Raw genomic sequence first — 27,525 nt, forward strand, 5'->3', positions numbered from 1 at the left:
TGGTGATTTATAATTCTTGCGGAGTGGAGAAAGATGACTGGGAGGAGCGCCTACCATTAGTACTTTGGGCATACCGAACAACTTACAAGGTAACTACTGGACAGACTCCCTTCCAGCTAATGTATGGACAAGAAGCCGTGGTGCCAGTTGAATTCATGATGCCGAGTCTTCGGATCGCCATCGATAATCGACTTGGCGACATGGAAAGCCTGAGAGAGAGACTGTACGCTTTGAACAAATTGGATGAACAAAGGATGATGGCTCAGTGGGTGACAGAGACAGCCCAGCAAAGACGAAAGGTTTTGCACGACAAGAATCTCCGGCGAATGAAGTTTACTCCTGGGCAGTTGGTGTTGAAATTCAATGGAAGGAACGAAATCAAACCTGGGAAATTCAAAGTGCGTTGGCTAGGGCCCTTCAAGGTATGCAAGGTCAATACCAACGGGGCAATTAAGTTGTGGATGCTAGATGGGGAAGAGATACCAGACGCCGTCAACGGGTCGAAATTAAAAGTTTACCACGAACGGAGGGAGCTTGGACCATCCAGTCAGGATGCTTGATAGACTAAATCTAAAAAAAAAAAAAAAAAAAGAGGGTCGTACGATGACCATACTGTACGGATAAAAAAAAACAAAAACCGAACGCTGACCGTACCGTATGGATTTTTTTTTTAAAAAAGAAGGGTTGGGGCCACCGGCGGTGGATGCCACCGTGTGGTGGTCACTGCACACCACACACCGCACAAATAATACCCCGCACAGCATAAAACAAAAAACACAGCCCACACACGCCCGCACAATGCCGCACAACGCCGCACAACCCGCGCAAATACGCACAGCCGCGCAAGGCCGCACAAGTCCGCAGCAGCCGCACAAGAGGGAAAAAAAACAAAAACAGGCCACGCACAACCCAACACCGCACAAGGGAGCACCATACGGTAAAACCATACACGCAATCCGGGGAAGGTTATTTGAAAAGCGGCAGACAGGTTTTTGTTTTTTAAAAAAGGTTATAAAAGCAGAATTGAAGAAGTAATCTGGGACTAATGGACATAAACAAGAACAAGGCAGATTGGTGGAAACGGTTGCAGCCGTTAGAAGACAAGTTGCAGGGAGGGCAAAAAGAAACGAGTGTGGACACAGGCAAACAGATTTTGCCATTTGGGGTGCGTATTGCAGGTAGCCTCGGTATGAGCATGAGTCAAAAAAGCAAGAAGCATCGTCCCAAACCCTTGGCGACAAAGGACAAAGATGAAATAACGACAGATAATATTATGTTCGAGGGTTTGAATGGAATAGACTGTCGGAACTGGTGGGCGAAGACACCTCAGGATGATCTGATAAAGAAAAGCCTTCGCCAGGCACAGGTACACTGGGCCGTCCAGATGCCAGTTTTTTCCATAAAGGACTTTGAGGTGGTTTTGCGTGCCATGATTGGTAGCTATGACGGACATCGCCACCAGTCGGTATTTGATTATCAACACCAAAGGATAACAGTGTCATTCACAGTAGGCGAGTTCACTAGGGTATTTGGCATACCGGGGGTGAAAGGGAAAAAAATAGACACTTCACAGAAAATATCCCCAAAAAATCGTGCCACACTGCTGCAGTTGATGTTGCGCGATAACCTTACCCAGGGAGAAAAAGATAGCCTCAAGAGTGCAGGCAAGAGTCGGGGGGTGAAGAAACAATTTTTCGCCAAGGGAGTATGGCGATGCCTGTTGTCCGTGGTGAAGAGTCGCCTCACAGGTGCTAGCCGCGCATCGGACATAGCCATTGCACAGATAGTGCTGATGAATGGGCTGCACAATGGAGTGGTATATGATTGGGCGTCACTATTGGCGGATAGGATGGACGAGTTCATGACGCTGCAATACAAAAAGTTCTGCATGCCGCATCACGCCATCGGATTATTCCTCGATGTAGTCCTCACACAGATTACCCTGGGCTCACAGCCATTGGAGCCACAGGGGCATGTTGCACCAGACTAGCCGCCCATATTCTATTGGTCACACTTGGACGTCTTGGCACATGGCACAGAGGCACGTTTGGGCACAAAAAGAAAGAAGGCCGCCATGTTCGATACGGAGTCCGACACAGAAGAGTTCGAGGCTGAGGATGCAGAAAGTGGCAGGGAGGAATCCACAGACACCTCCCAGGTAAGCGGAGGAAGCTTCCGACTGACAGGGAGAAGAGGCGACCTGTTGCCTGAAGAGGGGGTAGTGGAGTCAGCAGGTACAGTGGGGTCTACTTTAGCATCACAGGTGCAGGTCCACTTTACACCAGCCCGCTTACCGGAGACTTGTCAGTTGGCGGTGCTACAGTCCTTCAGGACAGTGAGTGTAGTCACCACGGTACCAGTTCCTAGCTTCGGGCAGCCTCGGGTGACGATAGCCATGACACCACCACGGGTGGAGACCTTGGTGAGTGCAGAGGCTTCCATGGTGCACGATGTGCCAGAGGCTTCCATGGTGCACGATGTGCCGGATGTGACAGGACAGGATGTGCCAGGGTTGCCCCGGATATATGCAGGAGGCAATGACGGCAGCAGGCACTCTTCATGATGACCTCACTAACTGGTTGAGCCGTTACCAGATGGCACCCGTGGCACCGGGAGAGGCCACTCTATCTCCAGGGCGGACCATGTATTCCTTGGATGTCATTGATCTCGAGGAAGGGAGTTCCTCGAGCAGCAGGGCGGTTCAGAGGGTTGCCTCACCCCTTGCGGTGGTAGTAACCAGTCGGTACAGAGCAGAGGGGGTGCCTGTGGGAAGTCAGCAGGGTGCAGAGTTGGAGCAGTTCATTACCGAGATGACTCTGGGAGCACAGCGACTTGTGTCATCTGCCACGCTCCAGGCCGATGCGACCATGGTTGAGCGGATGGAAGGGTTGTTGACCTTTGCCCGCACCGGATGCTGAGTTTGAGAGGTGTTTTGAGTGTGCCAGGTTGCCGGACACGGAGAGCTTGGCGATGCTGGAGGCTTGGCGCCTCACTGAGGGGGTTGGCGAGACCTGGATGCAGTCGTTGGTGAGAGAGGTAGAGCAGGCCTTCCGTGAAGGTTATCTGGAGCTTCGGAGGTCACAACAGACGGCAGCCACAGTTGAGGCTTTGAGGGTGGCAGCAGTAACAGCTCGGGGGGAGCTGGCTACCAGGCTTCGAGAGCTAGAGGCTACCATGGCACAGAACCAAACAGCGATGGACACTTTAGTAGCAGAGAAGTCTGCCTTGCTGATACAGTTGGAAGAGGAGAGGGCCTCGAGGGAGCTGTTGGAGACTCGGTTGGTCAGTGCACTGGAAAGTGTGGACAGGAAGGATAAGGAGGTTCTCGAAGCAGCCTATATGGTAAAGACTGCTATGGAGCGGCAAATGGTCGCGGAATGGGATCTCAAGAGGAGGACGGAGCAGGTGTATGAGCTCCGTGGGCGCTTGGTGTCCACTGCTACACCACCACCGACGCCTTCTTCATCAGGGACGCCTTCTGCACGCACTTAGTTTTTTTTTCTGGGTTTTTGCGAGCTCCATGTATTCTCCATTTTGTTGTCAGTCGCCTGGAGACGACTTTTCTTTTTGGGGGGGATGATGTTAGCCGCATTATTGTATACGGGAATAAGACTAGTTAATTAAGTCATAATTGGGTTTGTTAGTTGGCAGCCGAGGGGTGGTAGTTGCGGTGCGACGGTTGGCACTGGCACCCCCTCGGTATCTTTATATACTTCAGAATGTAACTTGCAACAAACGACTGATGAATGGAATAACATCTCTTATATTGCATCTGATATCAATGGCATTAGTATTCTGCATTACGTGTTTTATCTGTGTGCTTTAAGTTATTCACCCGAGAGGGCAAACATTGGCTAGGGAGGAATCGTTCACCACTGAAACCAATCTTCACCTGAGGGTTTTCGTCTTGCAGCGGTAGAAATCAGCTCAACTCCACAACTAGGGCTACAATGAAATAACAAATAGTCCAAATGAATCAAGTAAGTCCCTTCACCCTCCTTTTATAATCCTCTATGGAACTTGCCAAGATTCTATTTTAAAATCATTTTTTAATTGATAATCCTTTTTGCTCCATAAAGAGATTTTATTTTATTTTTACTTTTCCAAAACTTTAGTCACTAGAAATTCACCTTATTAAATAATTAATATAAGTTGTCTTTCAATGTTGCCCTTTTCAACAACTTCACGTTTAATTATTTAATTATTAACTTATTTTCTGCATATCCAGCCAAAATTTGTGGAAAATACAAAAATAGCCCAAAGGTGAATTCTGAACGTGCCAACATATTCAGAAGCTCATTGGATATCCAACTAAATACAAATTGATGCTTTCAAAAAATAGAATATTCCCCCAAGAAGTTTGGAATGCACTTGAAATGGTGAAACTGCCTTCATAAAGCATCAATGGACTCATCTTGATCCCTTCAACACAAAGCCAATAATTGAACTCCATTTTGAGAAGGATGGCACTCTCCAAGAAAGTTGGACCTTCTGAGGAGATTGGAAAGACCACAAAAAGGGGACATTACGTGAATTCACTTAGATTAAGAAGACCTGTTTTAGTGAATTAGATATGGGAATACCCAAGATCAGTGAAGCAAAACTTTGCATGATATCAACATATTTTGTGAGTAATTGGTACCTGGCATGTCACCATTTTTTCCTCCGTACTTGGGTACAAAACAGTAGGCATAAAAAAAATCAGCAAAAACTTGCATCTTAATCCCAATTTGGCATGAGATTAAAAAAATGACATTTTTTTCCTTAAAGTTTTATGAATTTTAAAGCTTTTTTAATTGAGCTGTTTCTTTTGAGTTTTTTCAGATTAAATCTGGATTAATTGAAAAAAAATTATGTTTTGGTCTGTGAAGTCAATGCCAAGAAAGTTTTTTCTACTATGCCAAAGATAATTACACATCGGAATTGGCATAATTAATGATTGGATATAAAAAAAGGTACGAGCACTAATCAGTAAAATGACGTTGTTGTGATTTGTTTACAGAAGAATGAAATTTCTTGCAGCAATTTGCTTGAAATAAAATTTGATCAAGAATAACTTATTAGCATTTGAAGAGAAAAGAATTAGGGTGTACTAACTTTTCTGTTTAACTTTTCTCTTATGTGTAGTTTGCAGCCATACCTTTCAGTTATATCTGTGCCATGTCATGTCGTGTGTGACGATCTTGCTTCCTTTTTTGTCTTCGTTAATGTTACGATCTGTTTCATATCATTTTAAGTTCTTCATTTGCAATATATACCTTTTTCTGCATATAACAGATGAAAAATTGAGGCACTATTTCCCCTCTTTCCTGTCTTCTGTTTTTGTTTCTAATCATGTTTACATATGCATATGTGTATGAAGCAATGTTGATGCTGGGCGGCGCTTTGGCATACCACTCCGAGGGACACACTCTCATGCTTTTGTCAGTTCATTTATGGTTTGTAATTCTTTCTCAAACAGATATTTTAAAAAAAAAATGTTTTGGTTGATGTTTAGTCACATATAGTCATATCTATAACTTTTATAGTCACATATTTGAGAAAAGTTCTTTTTGCTTCTAATGATAGTTATCCAGAATTATAGTCTTGTAATTATCATTTATAGCTACGGTGACTCATGTTTTGATGCTTGTGACCTGTTTCATTTTGAAGACGAAAGTTCTCACTATGCATTTGCTTTACTTTAGTCATATAATCCTAATCTGTATAAATTTTTGTCAAGGAAATGATAAGTAGGTGTTTGATCAAGGATTTTACCTTCAAACATCCTAGACTGTAAAAATTGTTTGAACTAGCCATTCTACTTCTACATACTTTTCAATTTTTAAAGGTACATAGCTTAGTGTGTAGCTGTGCAAATTTGCGTCAGTCAAGGTGCAAAGAAGTGATAATGAATGGGCATGAAGCATGTGATGTCCCCTTAAGTTAACCCTTAGGAAATAAGAACGAATAACTTGGAAAATTAATTAAAAGTAGCTTCTTCCCCCAAAAATCTTATGTGGCACTAAGAATGGCAACTTATGATATCGATGATGGATGTTTATATTATATATTTGTTCACAATATCACTGCTATCTGTCATATGATAATTGAATATATCAATAAGATTGCACAATTATGAATGCACTGCTGTGTCTGTTATGATGATATGAGTTTTCAGATTAGGAATGGTCTGCAATGATTGATTCTTCAATATGCATATGCGATTAAAAGGGACATCATTTATAGTGATGAGGGGCTGTGTTTGTTCTTTATATATTATACTGCAATAATAAGTGTGGTGCTGTTTCTGAGCCTAACAATAAGCCCTTCCAATACTGGCGTTGTCACAGGTTATGACTTTATACGGTTGCTGTATATTCCAATCCAATGGAGGGTACCGGTCCCGGATAAGAGCGTCTGAATCATCCCCGATTGAGGAATATTTGTTGCCTACTTATATCTTGCAAATCAAGAGGGTGCTTCCAAGAGATTTGTCTCTTCATAACAATCGGTTTGACATTCTAGGGAGAGCTGATTAGTGTTAGGTGGAAAAATAAAAATAATACTTTTGTTATGTAATTAATTGGCCATGAGGGGTTCCCGTAGGGGTAGTTGGTAGTTGCGGCGGTTGGGATCTCCGCCAACTGCCAAGCAGTATATATATTGTTGTAAGGAACCCTGACAGTAGTATTGATTGTACATCCATTCTGCTGATGAAATAAAAGATATATCATTTTTGGCCTATGTGAAGTTGTATGTTTTGTGAATGACTTTTATAGATGTTATCTGTGTAATTCCACGCCATTGCTCTGTAAATTAAACTGTCACCATAGGAAACAAACATTTTGGCACCATTGCCGATTCGAATTTTGGAGATCAATATGGCGGCAGGCGGTAGGCACTGATGGGCCGACCATTTGACCAACAGTTGATTGTTACAGACAGTGATACACACAAAGAGGTCACCCAGGTGGAAGCGCGAGAGGATCAATTGATGGAGGATTTGGTGGACCTGTGGGAGGTTTTGGTCACCCAATACGTGTAGAGGGAAGCTCAGGAGAGAGCAGTCCTTGAGGGCATGGTATGTGGTGAACTCACAGTCAACCAGATCGTATTTGATCTTCTCGGGAGTCTTCCGAGACAGTTGGCACGAAACCTAATTGAACTCCAAGATCGAAGGGAGGAAATTGATCGTGAACGTCGTCGGCAACAAATATTGTAGAGGTACGAAGATCGAAACTGTAAGAGGAAGAGAGGGATACGAGCAGACGCTGTGCCCTTGGCAATTAATGCCCCTACGACCAAATAAGGACCGACGACATGCTAGTACCGCCCGAGAGGTAGGGGAAGGATCAATACGAAGATCCTTACAGATCAGAGAACAAAGTGAACGGAGATGGTGGCTAAGGGAGATTGTTGAAGGCTCGACAAGTCTGGAAAGGCAGAGTAAGAGTCGGAGTGTGAGTTGGAGCCGCAATTGGGAGAGGTAGAAACCATGTACGTGGAATCAATTGGTAGAGGCTATGAGGAACCTACCACTTCCAGACGTAGCGGAGGAAGATCTTGCTGACTAGGCTGCTCACTCGACATCGAGTGAAGAATCTGGAACTCAGTCGGAGAGCAACCCGTCGAAGCAACCCAATCGTGACGAAGAAGTTGTATGGGACCTGGAGGGTCAGGTCGCCGAACTTTTTGAAAATAATCTCTATAGAATTGGGAACTTGTCTCTCGCAGAGTAGTCAAAAATAGGAGGGTTGGAGCCAAAGACTCGAGGAAGCAGAGAATACAGAAACGAGGGTGCCAAAGGTGTGGAAAACGCAGAAGGTGGACGTGTAGAGAGCTCGAGTGTGGCCGAGGGTGCAATACTTGAACACGTAGAGTAAAACGGTCCAATCTGGTCAAACACACACGGTACCTTCCAGGCTGCACACAATACCTTGCAGACACACGGTACCTTCCAGACTAGAACAATGGCACACAATCATAATACCCCAGAGACACAGAAACTTTCAAGATTCATGGGAGATGGGTCAGAGGACCCCGTACGACACATCAAAACATGTATAACCATTTGGGAGGCAAATGGCCAAGACGACCAGGATTACTGGTTGAAGGCGTTTCCAGCCATCCTTCATGGGATTGTAATCGATTGGTATATAGATCTCGATGCCCAACACAAAACAAGATGGAATGATTTGAAGAGGGCCTTCCAGGAGGAATTCAAACTCCTGAGGGATGACAACGAAATTGTGGCTGAAATTTATAATACCAAGCAAGGCAAAAGCGAAAGTGTGTGGGCTTACAACCGTCGGCTGAAGGAACTCTTAAACAAGATGGAAAACCAACCAGCTGATGGATTGAAGAAACGGTGCTTCATGGAAGGATTCGTACCATCCCTCAGAAGGAAGATGAAGGTGGTCCCTTCGCCATCTTATGATGAAGCTTATAACAGAGCGATGGATATTGATAGCGAGAACAAAACATCCAAGGGAAAGAGGAGGGCGAGTGATGATGACAGTATGGATGGAAGTAGCGATGGAGAATCCAAAACGTACAAGCCCTCTAGAAGGATATGATGCAAATGATGAAGGAATTGAAGGCTAACAAGGAGAATGGCAGAGAGGGCAAGGAACTCTGGTGCACCGATTTCAAGGCAGAAGGTCATACTAAGGGAACATGTTCAAGGAAATCTTTTTGTGACATTTGTCAGGTGCTGGGACATTCTACTAAGGAATGCCCGTACAATCTAAAAACACGGAGCACACAAGTGCTCTTCACTCAAGGCGAACAAGCTACTCCACCAACCACACCACTTGAACCGACAACAAACTCTGATGCTTCACCAGGAGGATATTGTAATAATCGACGAGGGAACAATCGATCCAATAACAACACGTTGAGGAGTAAAATCCAGTATGATGCAAAAGGGCGACCCATGATTCAATGCCGCAAATGTAACGAGTGGGGCCTCTTTGCTCGGGAGTGTCAGAGTGGGAATGATAATGGAAGTTTTCTTTGTAAGTGGTGCGGTCTTGGAAACCATGAGGACACTGACTGCCCAAAGCAGAAAGGGGTAAATATGCTGGACGCCAAGGAGCCAGACGAGGAGGTACTGGCAATTACAAGATTGCAAAGCAAAAAAGTAATGTATCTCGATCCCCATATGGAGAAGGAAAGACTCCACGAAGCGAAGGCTGATGTTGAACGGGTGATGGCAGAAGAATGAAGGGCCTCACATAAGGCCTCCAGTACCCCACTTCGGTCAGAGTTTGAAAAAGCTATAATCAAACAGATGTTGCAGGCCACCGAACCAGTATGGGTATCCGACCTTCTACAAATAGTGTCACAATTGAAGATGGATTTCACAAATGTAGTCGATAACAATATCATCGGCCAGGAATGTAACCACCCGGCGACGAAATCACTTGGCAAGTCTGCCATGGACCCCACGTTGGCAGGAGAATTATTTGAAACGTCTGCCATGGATCCCATGCTACTTGTTGTAAGTATTGGCCGAAAGGCAGCTGTAGTGGAAATGGAGATCATGGGATGGAAACTAACGAATACCATTGTTGATGGCGGCTCAGAGTGAACGTATTACCAGAAGAGACATGGAGGGATCTCGACAAACCAACCCTTTGGCCACCAACATTCCACCTTGTTGGTGCTGACCAACATGGTATCAAGCCTTTGGGAACACTCATGGCACAAAAGGTGGTTGTTGGCACCCAACACTTTTTCCTTGACTTTGTTGTCATCCCATTGGAGAAAAAGGCCTACGACGCTCTCCTCGAGAGGGGTTGGCTGATCATGGCCAAGGCAAATCATAACTGGAAGAGAAATACACTCTCCATTGAGAGTGAAGGCCACAATTATGTGACCTACAAAATCAAGCCATAAGTGAAGAACTGGCATCATCTGATTCTTACTCGGATGACTTGCATAATTGGGAATGGGGTTCACAAGATGGAACTCAATGCTGAAGGGGTGTTAGAGTTGGAGGGATGCTGAGAGGATGTAACTAGCTCTCTCAATGGGCTCTTCCATTGGCAGATGGAAGATTACGAAGTGTTTCACCCCAAGTGTCACATGCTGCAGATCTGTGAGATGGAGGAGTCAGGTGAAGGTATGGAGAGCACAACCTCTCCTCCAGAGTACGAGGAGTACCATGAAGGCGTAGTCCGAGTGGATGATATACCTGCACACTGGTTTGAACGAGACAAGGCCATAGAGTACAAGGAATCCAATTTGAAGAAAGTCATCCTAGGATCTGATAATGATCCGAAGGTGATACTCGTAGGGGATGACTGGAACCCCGTACTCAAAGCAGCAACCTTCAGAATATTCTTAGAATACAAAGATGTCTTGGCATGGACGTACAAGGACTTGAAGGGAAGACCCCCATAATTGTGCGTACATCAAATACCCCTCGTACCTGGTGCCCAACCCGTACGAATAAGGTCGTATAGAATGAACAGGAACTATGCCGCGAAGGTGAATGAAGAGATTGAGAAAATGTTGGAGGTTGGCGTTATCTTTAAGGTTTAAACCAACGATTGGGTCTCACCTATCGTCATCTCTCTAAAGAAGGAAGCAAATCAGATCAGAATATGTGTGGACTTTCGTTGCCTAAATGCCGTAACCATCAAAGACCCCTTTCCCATCCCGTTCACAGACAACATTTTGGAGTAGGTGGCGGGCCACGAGATATATTCGTTTCTGGATGGATTTTCCAGATATAACCAGATCAGCATTGCAGAGGAAGATAAGCTGAAAACAACATTCATAGTGGAGGACAAAGTATATGCATACAATCGGATGCCCTTCGGCCTATGTAATGCTCCAGCCACCTTCCAGCGAATCATATTGCACATTTTTGATAGGATGTCCGTCAGAAGTTTCAAAGCATTCCTCAATGATTGGTCTATCTACAGTGATCAGGAGACCCACCTGAAGGCACTTGGAGAGTGCATGGAAAGGTGTCGGTGGGCCCGACTAGCCCTCAATCCCAAGAAGTGCCGATTCATGGTACCACAGGGTAAGCTACTGTGCCACATTGTGTGCAAGGAAAGATTGAAAACGGATCTCGACAAGGTAGGGGTCATCGTGAATATGGAAAGTCCAGTAGATGTCACGGGAGTGAAATCCTTTCTCGGACATGTCGGCTATTATAGAAGGTTTATCAAAAGTTTTGAACAAGTCTCCTTCCCTTTGGACAAGATGACGAGAAAAGGTGAACACTTCAAGTGGGGAACGAAACAAGAAGCGTTCAAGGAGCTCAAATCCCGACTGGCGAGTGCACCAATCCTAGCATACCCTAATTGGGATAAAGAGTTCCACGTTCATGTGGACGCCTCCAACTATGCCATCGGTGCCACTCTGGCATAGGTAGGCGTACAAGGATTGGATCATCCCATCTTCATTGCTCTCCAAGGACGAACGAAAATACAACACGACAGAGAGGGAGGCACTTGGAATGGTGTACTTCGTACAAATGTTTCGCCATTACCTCCTCGCGACACCGTTTACCTTTTATGTGGACCACCAGGCCTTAATGTACTTGGTGAATAAGCCAATAATTCAAGGCCGGGTAAGTTGATGGCTGTTATTACTCCAAGAGTTCACTTTCACTATCATAGTAAGACCAGGGAAGAGCCATGTCATCGCCGACCAGTTGTCAAGGATCAAGTTCGGTGAACCCCTGGAAGGAGTGAATGAGGACTTTCCAGATGCCCACCTGTTCCAAATAGCAGCACTACCCCCCTAGTAAGAGAACATTGGTGAGTACTTGTCCACTTCAACATTTCCACGAGACATGCCACCAGGAGAACGACGTAAGTTGGCACTAAAGAGCAAAACATTCCAACTGATCAATGGCCTACTGTACAAGATGGGACCTGACCAAATACTAAGGAGATGTGTAATGCAGGAGGAAATTCCTAGTGTACTAAAAAAATCTCATGATGGGCTTGCTGGAGGCCACATGGGACCTGATGCCACTGCACAGAAAGTACTTTTGGCAGGACTATGGTGGCCAACCTTGCACACCAATGCGCGGGAGTGGGTTGTTGGATGTGATACATGCCAGCGTATGGGGAAACCACTTAAATGGGATTTCATGCCTCTGTTTCCTTCTCAGCTGCAGGAATTATTTGAAAGATGGGGTTTGGATTTTGTGGGACCTCTGAAAGTGAGCAACATGCACAGGTGCCGGTACATTGTTGTAGCCACAGAGTACTTGACGAAGTGGGCAGAAGCCAGAGCTCTCCCCGACAATACCATTGTAAGTAGGGCAAGGTTCTTGTATGAACAAATCGTAACCAGGTTCAGGATCCCCATATAGATCACAAGTGATCGGGGAGTTCACTTTGTTAATCAAGTCATTCGTATGATGACAGTGGAATTTAAATTTTTCCACAATTTGCCAAGTCCGTACTATCCTCGGGCAAATGGTCAGGTAGAAGGGACGAACAACGTATTGGTATCCATCATTTACAAGTCATGTGGAGTTGAATAGGAGGATTGGGGGGAACGTCTTCCAGAGTACTCTGGGTGTACCGTACTACATACAAGGTACTGACGGGTCACACACCGTTCCAGCTTATGTACGGCTAAGAGGCGGTGGTGTCGGCAGAATACACCGTACCAAGCCTACGAATTGCAATTGACAATCGACTTGGGGATGAGGATAGCTTGGATGAGCATCTTATGAACCTCACACGGTTGGATGAGCGTAGAATGATGGCACAGTGCGCGACAGAGGTTGCCCAACGCCGACAAAAGTATTGGCACAATAAACATCTTCGGCGGACGAACTTCTGTTGTGGTCAATTGGTTCTGAAGTATAACGGCCGCAACGAACTTAGACCTGGGATGTTCAAAGTTCGTTGGCTGGGACCTTATAAAATCAGGGAGGTCGAGAAGAACAGAGCAGTAAAACTTTCTACCTTGGATGACAACCCTATATGTGACCTTGTAAATGGCTCCAAATTGAAGATTTATCGGGAACGTGATAAACCAGTCATAGCAATCAACATGTTGGGTTATGCAACTAGGGGAGACTGGACCATCGGAAGGAGCAAGGAGGTAGAAGAAGATCCGGTGGTTGTTGCAGAACCTTACAGACCCGATGAAGATTGGGCCAAACCAATCACTTCCATAGAAGAAAGACTGGTGCCGAAGCAAGTTGAAGGCATTGCAGTGCCTCAAATCCATAAGCACCTTACGAACGCATACTTTGGTCACCCAACTGTGTGGATAAGGCTTATCGAGAGGAAAAGGACTCTGTATGAAGGGCCTTGTGAGGGCTACATTGCCTATGACGTTGATGAGGAAGCAAAAGCAAGAAGAAAAGAGGAACTCGTGGAAAGGAGGATGAGCCAGTCGACCTAGAAGAAGAGATAGACCTGGAGGAGCATGGTGTGACCTTGGGACCATGTTTGAAGATGGTACTGAAGACCAAGGATTTATTCGGGGTAGCAGCATATCTTGGTGAGCAGGAAGCAGGCCCCAACTCGCTTTACTGGGTGATCCCTAATCCTGCGGGCCCACCTCAAGTTGATGGCGAAAAGGTAACTTGGTACCAACAGTATGGGGGAAGGTATATAGACGAACAATACAAGGGAGTGGGACTGGCACTACTACTTGTTAAAATTTGGGATTTGGAATACGTAGGTACATGTTGTTCGGAGGAATGTTACAGAAGGCCACCGTACGTGTGTGCATGGTTGCACGACTCTAAGATCAGAATGAGACTTTAGGGAGATTCCACTGGGGTAAAACGACGAATGGAGGATATTGAGGATGAGAATGATGATGTAGAGAGACCGAGCAAAAAGCTGAAGAAAGAAGTTGGCAAGGGGGTAAAAGCAAGGAAAGGAGTGAAACGACTAGCACAAAAGGCTAAGTTGCACAAGCAAAGAAAAATAGTAAGAGTCCATAAGGAAGAGGTGGTACACCCCGTAGCACAAAAAAGCAATAGAAAAAGCACCCGGAAGGAGAAAGTTGGCAAGTAACACTGCACATTGAAGGTATGAAGGCTCAAATTTAAAATTTCTTGCCAAGTTAAAATACTAAAAGAATATTTGAAAAGAAGGATATTAGAAATAGAATAAACAAGGCAAGTATTAAAAATTAAAGGGAAAGGGTTAGAAATTGTTGAAAAATTAAAACAAAAAGGGAATATTGTAAAGTTAAGAAAAATTATGTGTAGTGAAAAAAAGATTATTTTATAAAAAATTGATGCAATACACCCTAACCCTAAAAGTGAAAGTTTTACAAATGCCCCTACCCGGCCATTCTAAGTAAATCACATAGAGAAGAAGTTGGAAACTGCCTTGAGGAAGGCAAAGTTATGCATCGAACAGGGAAGTTAGGCAAGGCAAATCCATACAAATCCGTACGGAACAACGGGGAGAAGGAAGGGTATATCCTTACCAGATCGTACAGAAGTTACAGAGCGAAGGCAAATGGCAATCCGTATAGTCGACTGAGGAGAAGTTGATATTCGTGCTCGACACATTCGTACAACCATCTGTGCAAGAAGTTCAACATCTGTACGGACCCATATGACTCGGACATAGCGAAAAATTTCAAAAATCTCCAGGGGGAGGAATTTTCGTACGGATCCGTACGGAAAGCGCAGGCTAGGGAGTGGAAGGATTTTTCCATATGGACAGGAGACTCTGTACGGGCAAGAGGGAAATCGATCGTAGGACTCTATACAGACCCTGCAAGTGGCTGAAGTGGAAGGGAGATTACCGTACGAATCCGTACGAGGCACTAGGCTTGATAGGAGAGTCATATACCGCCCGTACAAATCCGTACGGGACATACAAATTGGCAGGCAACAAACAGAAGAATTTTGCATGGTTGGCCGTATTATGGGGACATAATTGGTAAAAAAAGATTGTTGTATTTACGAATGATCATGAAGATCTTTATAAAGAATTACAAAGAATCTCAAAATAGAAAGATTCTAATAAGAAACTAAAATTACCATATCTTACAATATATTACATTATTGAGCATTAATAACTTAGGAAAACATAATATTATTACCCTCCCTTAATGCTCAATCTATCAACTACACCAATAGACCCCCTGAATTTTACAAACTTATCTAGATTGAGAGGCTTGGTGAGAATATCGGCTTGCTGCTCCGCTGTAGGAACATACAACAACTGAATGGATCTGTCTTCAACCGACTGGCGAATGTAATGACAATGAAGCTCTACATGTTTGGTTCTTTCATGGAAGACTGGATTCTTGGCAAGTTTGAGAACTCCCTTATTGTCAGAGAATAAGGGAGTCGGACTTGCTTGAGATATTTGCATATCCGCAAGCATCCGGCGAAGCCAAACTGCCCCACAAGCTGCCTTAACTGCTCCCCGATATTCTGCTTTTGTCGAGGAGAGAAAGCCACTGCCTACTGCTTCTTACTAGTCCAAGTGACTGCACTGGATCCCAAACTGAACACATATCCAGAGGTTGATTTCCTGTCATCAATCGAGCCTGTCCAATCTAAATCTGTGAACCCACTGAGTCTAGGATCATGACTCCTAGTGTAAAGAAGTCCATAATCAGAGGTGCCTTTCACATAACGCAGCACACGCTTCGCTGCTACCCAATGATCAACCTTGGGGGCTGTCATGAAGCGTGAAATGTAGCTCACTGCAAAACTGAGATCAGGTTTAGTAGTAGTAAGATAGATGAGACTGCCCACTAGTTGCTTGAATTGTGTTTCATCTACAGGAGGAGAATCAGACTTGGCTGACAACTTCAAGCTAGTCTCCATAGGTGTGGAAGCAGGTTTGCAATCCTGCATTCGAAACCTGTCAAGCAAGTTCGTGGCATACTTAGACTGAGAAATAAAAATGCTACCATCAGTCTGCCAAACCTCAACACCTAAACAATAAAGGAGAAGCCCCAAATCTGTCATATCAAAATCCTTGCACAGATCTTGTTTGATTTCTGCAATCAAATGTGTTGAACTGCCAGTAATGATTAAGTCATCCACATATACAACAAGAAAGAGAATATCATCACCAGAGTGTTTGATATACAAATTACTGTCAGAAGGGCAACGCTGAAAGCCATGAGCAACCAAGTACTGATCTATCTTAATGTACCAAGCTCGAGGAGCCTGTTTAAGTCCATAAAGTGCTTTAACGAGTCTACATACTTGATGTTCTTTGCCGACAACCTTGAAATTAGGAGGCTGCGTCATGTAGACTTCTTCCTGCAATTCACCATTGAGGAAGGCACTCTTAACATCCATCTGATGGACTTTCCATCCAAACTGAGCTGCAATAGTGAGAAGAAGACGAATGGTACTCATCTTGGCAGTAGGAGCAAATGTCTCATAATCAATGCCTTCCCGCTGTGTGAATCCTCGAGCAACTAATCTGACCTTGTATTTATCTAAGGTACCATTGACATGATACCTGACCTTATAGACCCATTTGCAGCTAATGGGTTTCTTCCCTGGAGGAAGATCAGAGAGAACCCAAGTGTTGTTCTTCAGAAGGCTTTGGTATTTTGCATCCATTGCCTGTTCCCACTTTGTAATCCCTTTTGCTTCGGTACAAGTCTGAGGCTCATAAATGCTGTGAATGTTGGCCACGAGAGCAAAGTTAACTGTATTTTGCTGCTTGCCCTTATTTCTGGAAGATCTACCCTCAATGAGCTCATCAGGACGAAGATCACTGATGGTTTTGGCCCAACACTTAGGCTGGAGAGTAGATGTGTCAACATCTGATGGAGGAGGAATAACTGGAACTGGAGGAGGAAGAGGATCTGCAACAAAAGGAAGATTAGCATCATCCAGAGGAAATTCAGGTAGTGCATCATCAAATACAGAATCTGCATCATCCCTCCCATTAGGGGAACCAAATGGAAGACGAACATCTAAATCAGAAGCCTTCAAAGGGTGATCCTCAGAATTTTTCTCAGACGAGGAAAGCTGAAATGGTCCTCGATCTTCATCAAAGACAACATCGCGACTGAAGATGAGATGATCAGTGTCTCCATCAATTAGTCGGTAGGCCTTATGGTTGTAACTGTAACCTGTAAACATGAGCTTCTGACTCTTGGAATCCAACTTAGAGTGCTTGGCATCTGGAATCCAAACATATGCAAGAGAGCCAAAAACTTTCGAATGGCTGATCCTGGGTTTGCGACCAGTCCAGGCTTCCTCAGGAGTCTTCCCTTTAACAGCATGAGTGGGAGACCTGTTAAGGAGATAGACTGCAGTAAACACTTCTTCTGCCCAATACTTCTTAGGAACATTTTTGTGTTCCAACATAGACCTAGCCATTTCTGTAATGGTGCGGTTACGACGTTCTACAACGTCGTTCTCCTGAGGGGTGTATGGTGTGGTTAACTGACGTTTTATGCCATGTGTATCACGGAAAGTGGAGAAAGTAGTAGAACAAAACTCCCCCCCATTATCAGACCTAAGAATAATAATAGAACAACCAGACTCTTTCTACCAAGGCCTTAAATTTCTTAAATACAAGAAACGCATTTGATTTCTGTCTAAGAAAGTACACCCACATCTTACAACTGTAATCATCAACAAAAAGTAAGAAATACCTGCACCCAGTAACAAAAGTAGTATTCATTGGACCACATACATCAGCGGGGACCAACTGCAGTACCTTAGATGCTCGCCATGAGTCACCATCCTTGAACGGTGTCCTGTGTTGCTTCCCAGCCTAACAAGCCTCACAAACTCGTTGATTCTGAGTTTGAATTTCAGGTAGGCCATGTACTAAATCTTCCTGAACAAGCTGAGAAAGATAATGAATGTTCAGGTGACCATATCGTTGATGCCATAGACGGGAGATAGAGGAGGATTTTGCCGCGAAGGCATGCTCAAGAGAATCACCTGTATCCACAAGTCTATAAAGACCATGATCCTCAATACCAACAGAAACTGTAGTGCGTGTCGCATGATCAACAATAGAACACTTATGTGCACTGAAGATGACATGAAGCTGAGGAGAATGCCGCATAATCTGACTCACAGAGATAAGGTTTAGTTCCATGCCAGGAACGTAGTACACATTGAGGAATATGAGATTCCTCCCACCAGATTGTATCTGAACGTTGCCCTTGCCGACAACTGTATACTCCTCACCTCATCCAAAAATAACTGAATCAGTATAGGGAGAGAATTCTGTAAACCAATCACGCCTGTGAGTGAAATGCCGAGAAGCGCTGGAGTCAATATACCAAGCAGAAGATTTCATATGGTCTGCAGGTCTTTTAGCCATGAAGGCGTAAAAGGCAGACTCTTTCTGCTCTGCTCAGCGATATTGGCTTTAGGATGAGGCCCTCCCTGCTTCCACTGTTCAGAAGCGATCCGGTTGCGACAATCCTTAATCAGATGGCCATATTTGTGACAATAATTGCATTGAACCTTCTTCTTTTTCAAGCCTCCTTGTGAGAGACTAGAGCCCTTCGACTGAGAGAACTGAGATGACTGAAATTTGCCTTTATCCTTGAGAAAGGATTTGGCTGGAAAGGCTTGCTTAGAGGAGGATGAAGTGGCACCGCTACCAAACTGTTGTTTCCAACGATCTTGCTGCAAAAGTTTGGTGTATAACTCTGGAAATTTCAGATCAACATTCGTAGACGTAATGTTGAGAGTCTCTATGAAGTGCTCGTAGGATTTTGGTAGACTTTTGAGGGTTATGAATACCATATCCTCTTCCTCCATTTTTCGACCAATAGCGTCGAGTTGATCTCGAATGTCCTTAATCTTCGTGAGATGCTCCTGTAAGGACATGTGTTCATCCATCATGATGGAGAACAACTGGTTCTTCAAGAAGAACGCTCGGCTTTTGTCGGATGTCTCATGTAACTCCTTCAGATGCTTCCAAATTTCTGAGGCTGATTGACTAGAAGGAATCCGAGGTAGCTAGTCATTTGTGATAGAGAGCTTGAGAAGAATAACAACTTCCCTATTGCGGTCATCAAATTTGTCTTGATCGGCTCCGGTTGCAGAAGGCGAGATTCTTTTCCCAAGACAAGATCATCTAGGTGGCGATATTCAAAGATTGTCAGCATGCACTGCTTCCAGGTGTTATAATTTTTGCCGTCGAATCGCTGATTGCTTTCCAACATCAAGTTGGTCAATGACGCCATCTTGCACGTTTCCCAATGCACTTAAAACAAAAATCAAAGAAGAGGCGATAGCACGTAATACAAAGCACAAATCCCACTGCAAAAAATAGAGGCAGATACAGGTATAGACTTAAAAAAAAGATGAAGTACAACTGAGACAGATTTCGAGAAAATTTTTCGACTGACCCAAAAAAATCCAAAGACAACCCAAAAATCCTTGCAAAAAACCTAGAAAGAATGTGAAATCAGAATTGAAATTTGCTTGCTCAAAAATCGGGTTATGGAAATTGATGCACCCAGAAAATTTTGACGACGACTCAGTTGAGATATCTAATAACCCAGAAGGAATCTGTAATTGAAAATTTTTTCCGACTTTAAACAAAGGGTATAAACTATAAACCCTAGCCAAAAAAAAGCCAGAAACCCTAGGTCATGAAAAAAAAATTGTGGAAGAAAGTCTATAAAGAGCCGTTGCCTAGAACCACAAAAAAGATAGGCAGCGCCAGAGGAGAACCCTAGCTGCACACATACACAGATACCCCGATCACAAAAAGAAACCAACACAAGAAGATCTGCAGTTGCGAGAAAAAAAGCACGAAAATTGTGAGTCGCGACACAGAACAATCGCGGGCAGATTGCGTCGCACAGGTAAATGGAGGGATGCGAAATGGAGAGTCACCGTGGATTGCAGAAAAGTAGACGAAGGGGCGTCGCGAGTTGTAGAGCTCCTATTGCGATCTAAAAATCGCGTCACAAAAAAAAACACATGAAATCACATCGGGCTTGCAACGAAGAAGTTGTGTCTTCAGAAGCCGGAAGAAGACCCTAAATCACGACTTAGCAAAGAAGATGATTTTCAAAAAATTGCCCAGAAATCACGAAAAATGTTTTTCAAAATTTTGAAAAAATTTCTTTCGAAAATTTTATTGAAAAACACAGTATTTTCTAAGGAGCCTCTGATACCATATTATGGGGACATAACTGGTAAAAAAAGATTGTTGTATTTACGAATGATCATGAAGATCATTATAAAGAATTACAAAGAATTTCAAAATAGAAAGATTCTAATAAGAAACTAAAATTACATATCTTACAATATATTACATTATTGAGCATTAATAACTTAGGAAAATATAATATTAATAGGCCGCATGAGACGTGAAGAAATCCAAAAAATTTTGGAGGCATTTGTACAAGGTTGGCAGATATCCGTACGGATTTGGCTGAAGGAAACAGTCTATACGAACCTCGTACAAGGGAGCATGGATACAATGCGTACACATAATTGACTCTGTACAGTCAAATAGGTGGCAAGGGATTCCCGTACGAAAAAGACAGCTGGTAGTATTCTGGTAGAAACGGTTGTAGTAACAGTTTTGCCCAGGGAATTGTACAATTGGCAGGACAACCGTGCAACTGCAGAGAAGAATTTTTGTTGCTTATAAGTATGCCAATAATCAGTTTTGGAAACCCTTAGGACGGGAGCAACATAAAGTCGACAGGAATCATTGCCACGCCCAACACTAGCAAAGGCAAGAAAGTTCGTGCATGAGTAGAGAAGGATGAACTAGTCACCGTGCATTCCTTAGCCTGGGAAGGGTTGAGTGGAGTGGATTGCAGAACTTGGTGGGAAGAAACTGATGATTCCAATCTTATCAAGATGAACCTGAAGAGAGCAGGAGTCGATAAAATCCTACTCATGCCTGTGTTCAGCATTAAGGATTTTGAGCCCGTGTTGAAAGGGATGGTGGCAGGATATGATAGACACAGACACAGGTCCATAGTGAAATACGGTGGCTGCCGCATTACCATCTCCTTCTCCATCATGGAGTTTTCTCGGGTGTTTGGGATTCCCAACTAGGGGAGTCCAGTGGCCAAGAAGAAGATGTCGCTGGAGCATAGGCAGTAGTTGGTTTGTCTAATGTGTCGAGGGGATTTAACGCAGGAAGAACATGACAACATCTGGAAGTTAGGAAGCAGCCATGGGGTGGAAAGGACATTTTTGGCTAATTCAGAATGGCGCTGCATTATGGACATCATTAAGAGTAAGCTGATAGGGGCAAGTAGAGGGTTAGATATTGCTGTTTGGATGTTGTACTTGATGAATGGACTGCGGAATGTTATAGTGTTTAATTGGGCATCCTTCCTGTTTGAGCGAATTTGAGAATGCTTGGGGTTACAACATAAGGCCTTTTACATGTCTCACCATGCCATCGCCATGTTCTTGGAAGCCATACGTACATGCATGCTGGTAGATAAGAGGGGCAACCTGCAACAACTTCCCAGAGTGGAGCCTTGTCATCCATCTATTTTCTACTAGACTATCTTGGACACCATGGCGGCTGGCGGGGAGCCTCAGAGGAAGAAAAGGTGGCAGGATGTAGCGTAGTTCCCTAGGATGGAAAGCGAGGTGAGTGAGGAGGAGGCTCTAGAGGCATCCTCATCTGAGGGGGAGAGTGCCGAAGAAGAGACTTTCCGTGTGGTTCCAGCAGTTATGCGTAGAGAAGATGAAGTCGAGGTAATTGGAGAAACACCACTGGTGGAAGGAATAGGGGAAAGCTCTTAGGAAGCAATGACAGAGGCTACCATTCCTGCACCACCAGGCGTAGGGCAAGGCGGCCCACCTACGGACGAGATCCAGCGCGTAGGAACGAAGGAGATTACCCAGCAGGTAATTGATGTGGTGGACATCAAGGCATCATCGCCACCTAAAGTGACTCCTTGTCCACGCACGACATTAGCACAGTTGAGCCCTACCGGAGGTACTGATCGCTAGGAAGAAACCATCGATTCATGGCTTTTAGAGACATTGGGCATACGGGTGGAGAACTTACCAGAGCTTCCATGTTCACCTGGCGGTACTAGCGGATTCGGCGATGACAGGTTGGAACCGCCACCTGGCGGAATGGAGTTTGGAGGAGGGGATCCTTAGCAAATTGAAGAGGGGGCGTTGCAGGTACCAGGCAAGAAGGTAGGTGGGGAGGAATCCTCCTCTCCTCAGGAAGAGGAAATTGTGCTTTGATTGGGGAAGCCCAATCCGGAGGATCCTCTGGGCACCATGCAACAGTCTGCATCCTAGTTAGAGGGAATGGCCAAATTCGTTAGTGATGTGGGAAACATTGTCAAGGATATTGAGGTTGGACAGGACCCTAGAATTGCCAGAATTGCAGATAGGCTCCTATCTTTTAAGAAGGAAGACTATGAAGGGGAGTTCTTTTGTTGCTTCATAGCCAAGGGATGGTCGAAGTCGGAGGCGTCGAAGATGATTGACACATTGACGACCAACTTGGTAGTGATGGAAGGACATGGTGTGCATGCATTTAAGCATGGGATTGAGATTGCATTTAGGAATCTGGTGTTGAAGTACCGCAGGATGGCAGTGGTCAAGGTGGAATCTCTGACCGTACATCGTGATCAAGCCTTACGGGAGGCTAAGGCTGCCAGGAAGACATTGGGCACCCACATCCAGAAAAGGTAGGAGCAGCTGGCTCAGGAGCATTCACGAGTGACCTCATTGGAAGAAACAGTGGCTAAACATGTTCAGGAGTTGGAGGTTAGTGGCAAGCAAAAGGCCGAGCTGGTGGCCAAGGTAGCAGAATTGGAGGCTAACTTGGCACAACGAGAAGAGCAGTTGCGAGGACACGGGGAGGAGCTTCAAAAAGCTCGCTAGAAAGTGGTGGAAGCTGCTCACATGGTCAAGTTGGCGAGAGAACGGGAGCTGGCAGCCACTTAGCGTCTCCAACACTTCCAGCAGCGCGCGGGCACTTCCCAATGTTCAGTTCTGCTAGGGATGCCTTCTCATCCCTCCTAGCACTAGTTTCTTAGATTAGATTATTCCCATTTTGTTTCAGTTGTCTGGAAGACGACTACTTTTTTGGGGGGGGGGGAGGCTGATGTTAGGTGGAAAAATAAGAATAATACTTTTGTTATGTTTTGTTATGTAATCAACTAGCCATGAGGGGTTCCCATAGGGGTAGTTGTCAGTTGCGGCGGTTGGGATCTCCGCCAACCGCCAAGTAGTATATATATTGTTGTAAGGAACCCCGACAGTAGTATTGATTGTACATCCATTTTGCTGATGAAATAAAAGATATATCATTTTTGACCTATGTGAAGTTGTATGTTCTGTGAATGACTTTTATAGATGTTATCTGTGTAATTCCACGCTATTGCTCTGTAAATTAAACTGTCACCATAGGAAGCAAACGATTAGTCTTATTAACAAAATTGTTGTATAACGTTAACATAATTTCTGTCTTTAACAACTCCATTAATTATCTTGGATAACCATCCGATTAGTCTTGTTCTTAAATCGATATTGCTCACTAATACAAATCGCTGTCTTCCCATTACATCAATTGCTCCCTCACTTTGCCATATTCGATCTGCGTATTATATCGTGCTTGATGATCAAGGCGATCAGATCCTTTGTTGTAGTTGATGCTCATTGTCTGTTCAGTGCTTGATAATCGATTTTACTTTGATGATTAACAATTAGTACGATTGATGATATTTGATGGCTCCTTTTGTGTACCTCTACTATGCTTAGGTCTGGGATGGGGGACATGACAAAGCACATGTAAAGTGTGTTGCTGGATGACTAAAACATTCGTTAGAGTCTTTGATGTGCTTTGACGGTTACTAAGCTGGATATTAATTGAGTAGGATGATAATTGCAGCATAGGATCAGTCACCAAGGTATGCTTTATAGGATTCATGATATTATCCCTGTTTTTTTTGCTTACTGTAATGTCCCCATTTTGCGAGCATCAGAGTTTGTAAGAATTAGCCTATCATTTGACCCTCGTAGGCTAATAATTATTGATAGAGGGCCTCGTGTGGCAATTACTTGGTGATTAGAGACATTACTCTTCAGCTGGATTCAGGTTTTGGCCTTTGCACAGGTTTTTTTGACTCAGATTGGCACACTTACTATTTATAGTAAGTTACTATTTTGGGAGAGTCAGGGTTCCTATTAATAGAAAGACACCTGAGCAGAGCTTATTGGCAGTGTCGACCTTGATTGGGCCTTTGCAGCTATTTTTAGACTCAGTTCCACATACTTACTATTTATAGTAAGTCATTATTCAGGGTTTCTATTTTTAGACAGGCATCCAATCACATGGAGAACAGGGAGAGTCGACTCCTGGCTCAAACGGCTTAGCAATCAGACAAGTACATCAAGAGATATTAAAGTTTAAGCGACTTAAGTGATTTATTTAATATTTTAATATTATTATAAAGTTCTAAAGTAACTTTATAATAATAAAGTCACTTTAATATAATAAAGTGCGTTAAGTGAATAATTTAATGTGGGAATAAATCTTTTATCCCACATTGGCCAGGAAGGTGTTTGAGCTCTCTTAAGGAAAGAATAAAAGGAAAGGCAAGAGTTCATTCTCGACATCCAGTTGATGAATAGTATTTTGATTGATTTTTATTGTGGAGCCTAGGGCTTTCGCAATTTTCTTCTTTGATCATAGGAAACGAAAACTTCCTATTGATAGTAATTTTGAAGGTGTGAAATAACACCTGAATTATTGCAGTTGTGGGAAAGAATACTTCAGTTCTTTCCTTTGTGCAAATTGGTGAAGTTTTCTACAAGGGTTTGAAGAATATTGAGGACTATCGAGTGCAGACCTGAAGATTCATTGGCAGCCATTAGTAATCGTTCTTTTTAAAATTTGTTCTTGCTGCTACACTGCATATGAACAGTACCCGTGAACAGTGCGCGTGAACAGTACCTGTGAACAGTGCGCGTGAACAGTACCCGTGAACAGTGTGCATGAATAGTGCCGCGCTACAGTATTTGTGCTTGATTCCGATTGCAACTTTCATCTCCATCATCGAGCATCACTATTATCAGGTTCCTCTTGCAACTATTAGTAGCTAGTATTGAAATCGTAGGCATATAATTTTGCTGTTGTAAGTGATAACTTTGAATCAGTTTTGGCATTGCTGTAGTCTTTTTGTAAGCCAATTAGTCTTGGCAAATCCATAGCAGCATTGTACTTAGGAATGAATTCAATAAAGAAGATATATGTTGCATACCATTTGTTTGACGAAATGTTCTTTTAATAGCATATATGATCAGCATAATAGTTGCATGCCAGTTGTTTGTCGAAATGTCAGTTGGCTGTAGGTATGGATTCCATATCTAGTTTTCATGTATATGCATTGAAAATACCAAAAAGAACTGCACTCTCATACTAGTTCATTGTAAGAGGTATTGTCAACATCATTGGTGAACTTCCTAAATTTCTTGGCAACTTTCAAAGTGTATCAAACAATCTGAAATACAAAAATCAGAATAGAGAAAGACAGCATACAAAGTGTTTGACAATATTCCTTGAGCCAAAATCAGTCAGTTTGGGCAAGGGATATTACACTTACTTACCATGCCAATAATATGCTTAGGTATGTTTACTTGATTTTCTAGTTTATATACGTTTCGTGAAGTTCATCTGGTAATATCTATATTTGTAATTTTATTTTGCTTAATGCCACTGCTTGGCAGAGAGCATTCTATCAAATGGCAGGTTTTCTGTGCTATAATTTTTTTGTATGCATTCCTCTCAATAGATATCTGATTCAAATCTTCTGTTCCTATCAGACATTTTCTTTTCTCTGACATTGCTTTTTTATGGTTACATTTGAATATATATCAAAGTCAATAAGTCTGATATTCTTGGATTGGTGTACATGACATTTTACTTTTAATTTTACCTAGTCAATTTAGCTTGGTAAATTAATGGATAAATTGCAGGAACTTGATGAGATCACTGATCGGGCACTTCGTAGATCTGATGGAACAGGCACATGTGGTGATTTTGTGAGCTTAGCACAACGCTGGCTTAGCAAGTTGAAAGTGAGCATCATTGCGTAGGATATAATCATTCTTGCTCATTTTCTGCTTTTATGTTGTTTTTCACTGACACAAGGCAATTTATTCAATGTTGTTTTTCTTTTTCTTTATAATTTCTCTATAAATATATTTTTTCCACTTCATATTGAAGATGTTGGTCATGTTGCCTGGCTACACTTAAGAATTTTGATGTTGTATGGTTGGCTCTACACAGGTTAACAAGCTCACAGATCTATGTAGTTTAATCATTTCTCTGAAATATGGCTCGCTGTCTTTCAAATGCAACTGTGAAATTTTCATTTCCTTATATTGAACATATTTTTTGCTTACACTCATTATATTTATTATAGATCTTATATGTCGATATTATAGCCAACATTTTTGATTCTTTCTGTATTGTTTAGGGAACAGAGTCTTTCAGAGGAAGATTCGGTGATACCAATCATAGTGAGATGGCAGCATTCACATCATATGCTTTGGCTTTTCCAACCAAATTTCAAGCTCTTGTGGACACTTACGATGTAGGCAATGTTGTTTGTTATCGTATGGGTTTTCTTCCCCTTTCATTCAATTTATAATACATGAGTACATATACTTCTATTTATCAATATCTTTGTTTGAAGTATATTCATGCTTTTGATTGTTGCTTTGAAAGCATATATGTAATCATGAGATATTTGTATTAAAGCTTCTTTCCTGAGTTGATAAACTGTTTACAAAGGCTCAGATACTCTTTTCCTATATGGAACTTGAGCATAAATTTTCTGTGAATATCTTGGCATCCGTCTGAAATACATTCATGATGTTAGTTGCTTATTTGAAAGCACATTTTTAATGAAACATCGCTTGTATGTGAGTTTGTGTATGGAGAGAAGTTCTTGCTCTGAAAGAAAATATTTAATTATAAATGGAGTCAAAAAGATCAAACTGTTTTACTATATGAAACTGAAGCATAAATACTCTCTGAATATCTTGGGATCCATTTGAAATACACTCATGATATTAGTTATTTGAAAGCACACTTTACAGTTTACACTCATGATGTTAGTTGCTTATTTGAAAGCACATGTCTAACAAAGCATGACTTGCATGAGAGAGAGAGAGAGAGAGAGAGAGAGAGAGAGAGAGAGAGAGAGAGAACTCTGCAGCTTTAGAATTGTGGAGTCTAGATTATTCTAAAGGCTTCTACAATTACTTTTATTCCATCGCTGACTAGGTGGCTGTGTGGCTACCGTGCTAACTTAGTGATCTGTAAATGGATCTATTTCATCACCAAGATCAGTTGTTCAAGTTTAATGACTATTTGGAGTGGACCTGTAAATGGATCTATTTTATCACCAAAAAAAATACTTTGGTGGCACCCAAAAGTTGAATATTTTTCCTAGGGTTACATGGGGATGTGTCCCTCACCTCCCAACCTGCATCCCGATCCCCCTTTATGTCCTTGGTACAATGGGATGGAAAATGGGCATCCCTTGATTGTTCCTTGTCACAAGGGAAACTATGAACATGTATCTGGGGTTGCATTCACAGGGCCTGACATCATT

General features: G+C 43.1%; 1 protein-coding gene across 1 annotated transcript in view; it reads left to right on the forward strand.

The window, feature by feature from the left end:
• Positions 1-27,525, forward strand: part of LOC131077930 (nicotinate phosphoribosyltransferase 2) — a 257,965-nt gene that overhangs the window by 118,091 nt on the left and 112,349 nt on the right. The window contains exons 7-9 of the mRNA XM_058015527.2: positions 5,363-5,438; positions 25,880-25,981; positions 26,383-26,499. Coding sequence (XP_057871510.2) covers positions 5,363-5,438; positions 25,880-25,981; positions 26,383-26,499 — 295 coding nt within the window. The remainder of the gene's footprint in view (positions 1-5,362; positions 5,439-25,879; positions 25,982-26,382; positions 26,500-27,525) is intronic.

This window comes from Cryptomeria japonica, chromosome 9 (assembly GCF_030272615.1).
Source record: "Cryptomeria japonica chromosome 9, Sugi_1.0, whole genome shotgun sequence".
NCBI classification, from domain to species: domain Eukaryota; kingdom Viridiplantae; phylum Streptophyta; class Pinopsida; order Cupressales; family Cupressaceae; genus Cryptomeria; species Cryptomeria japonica.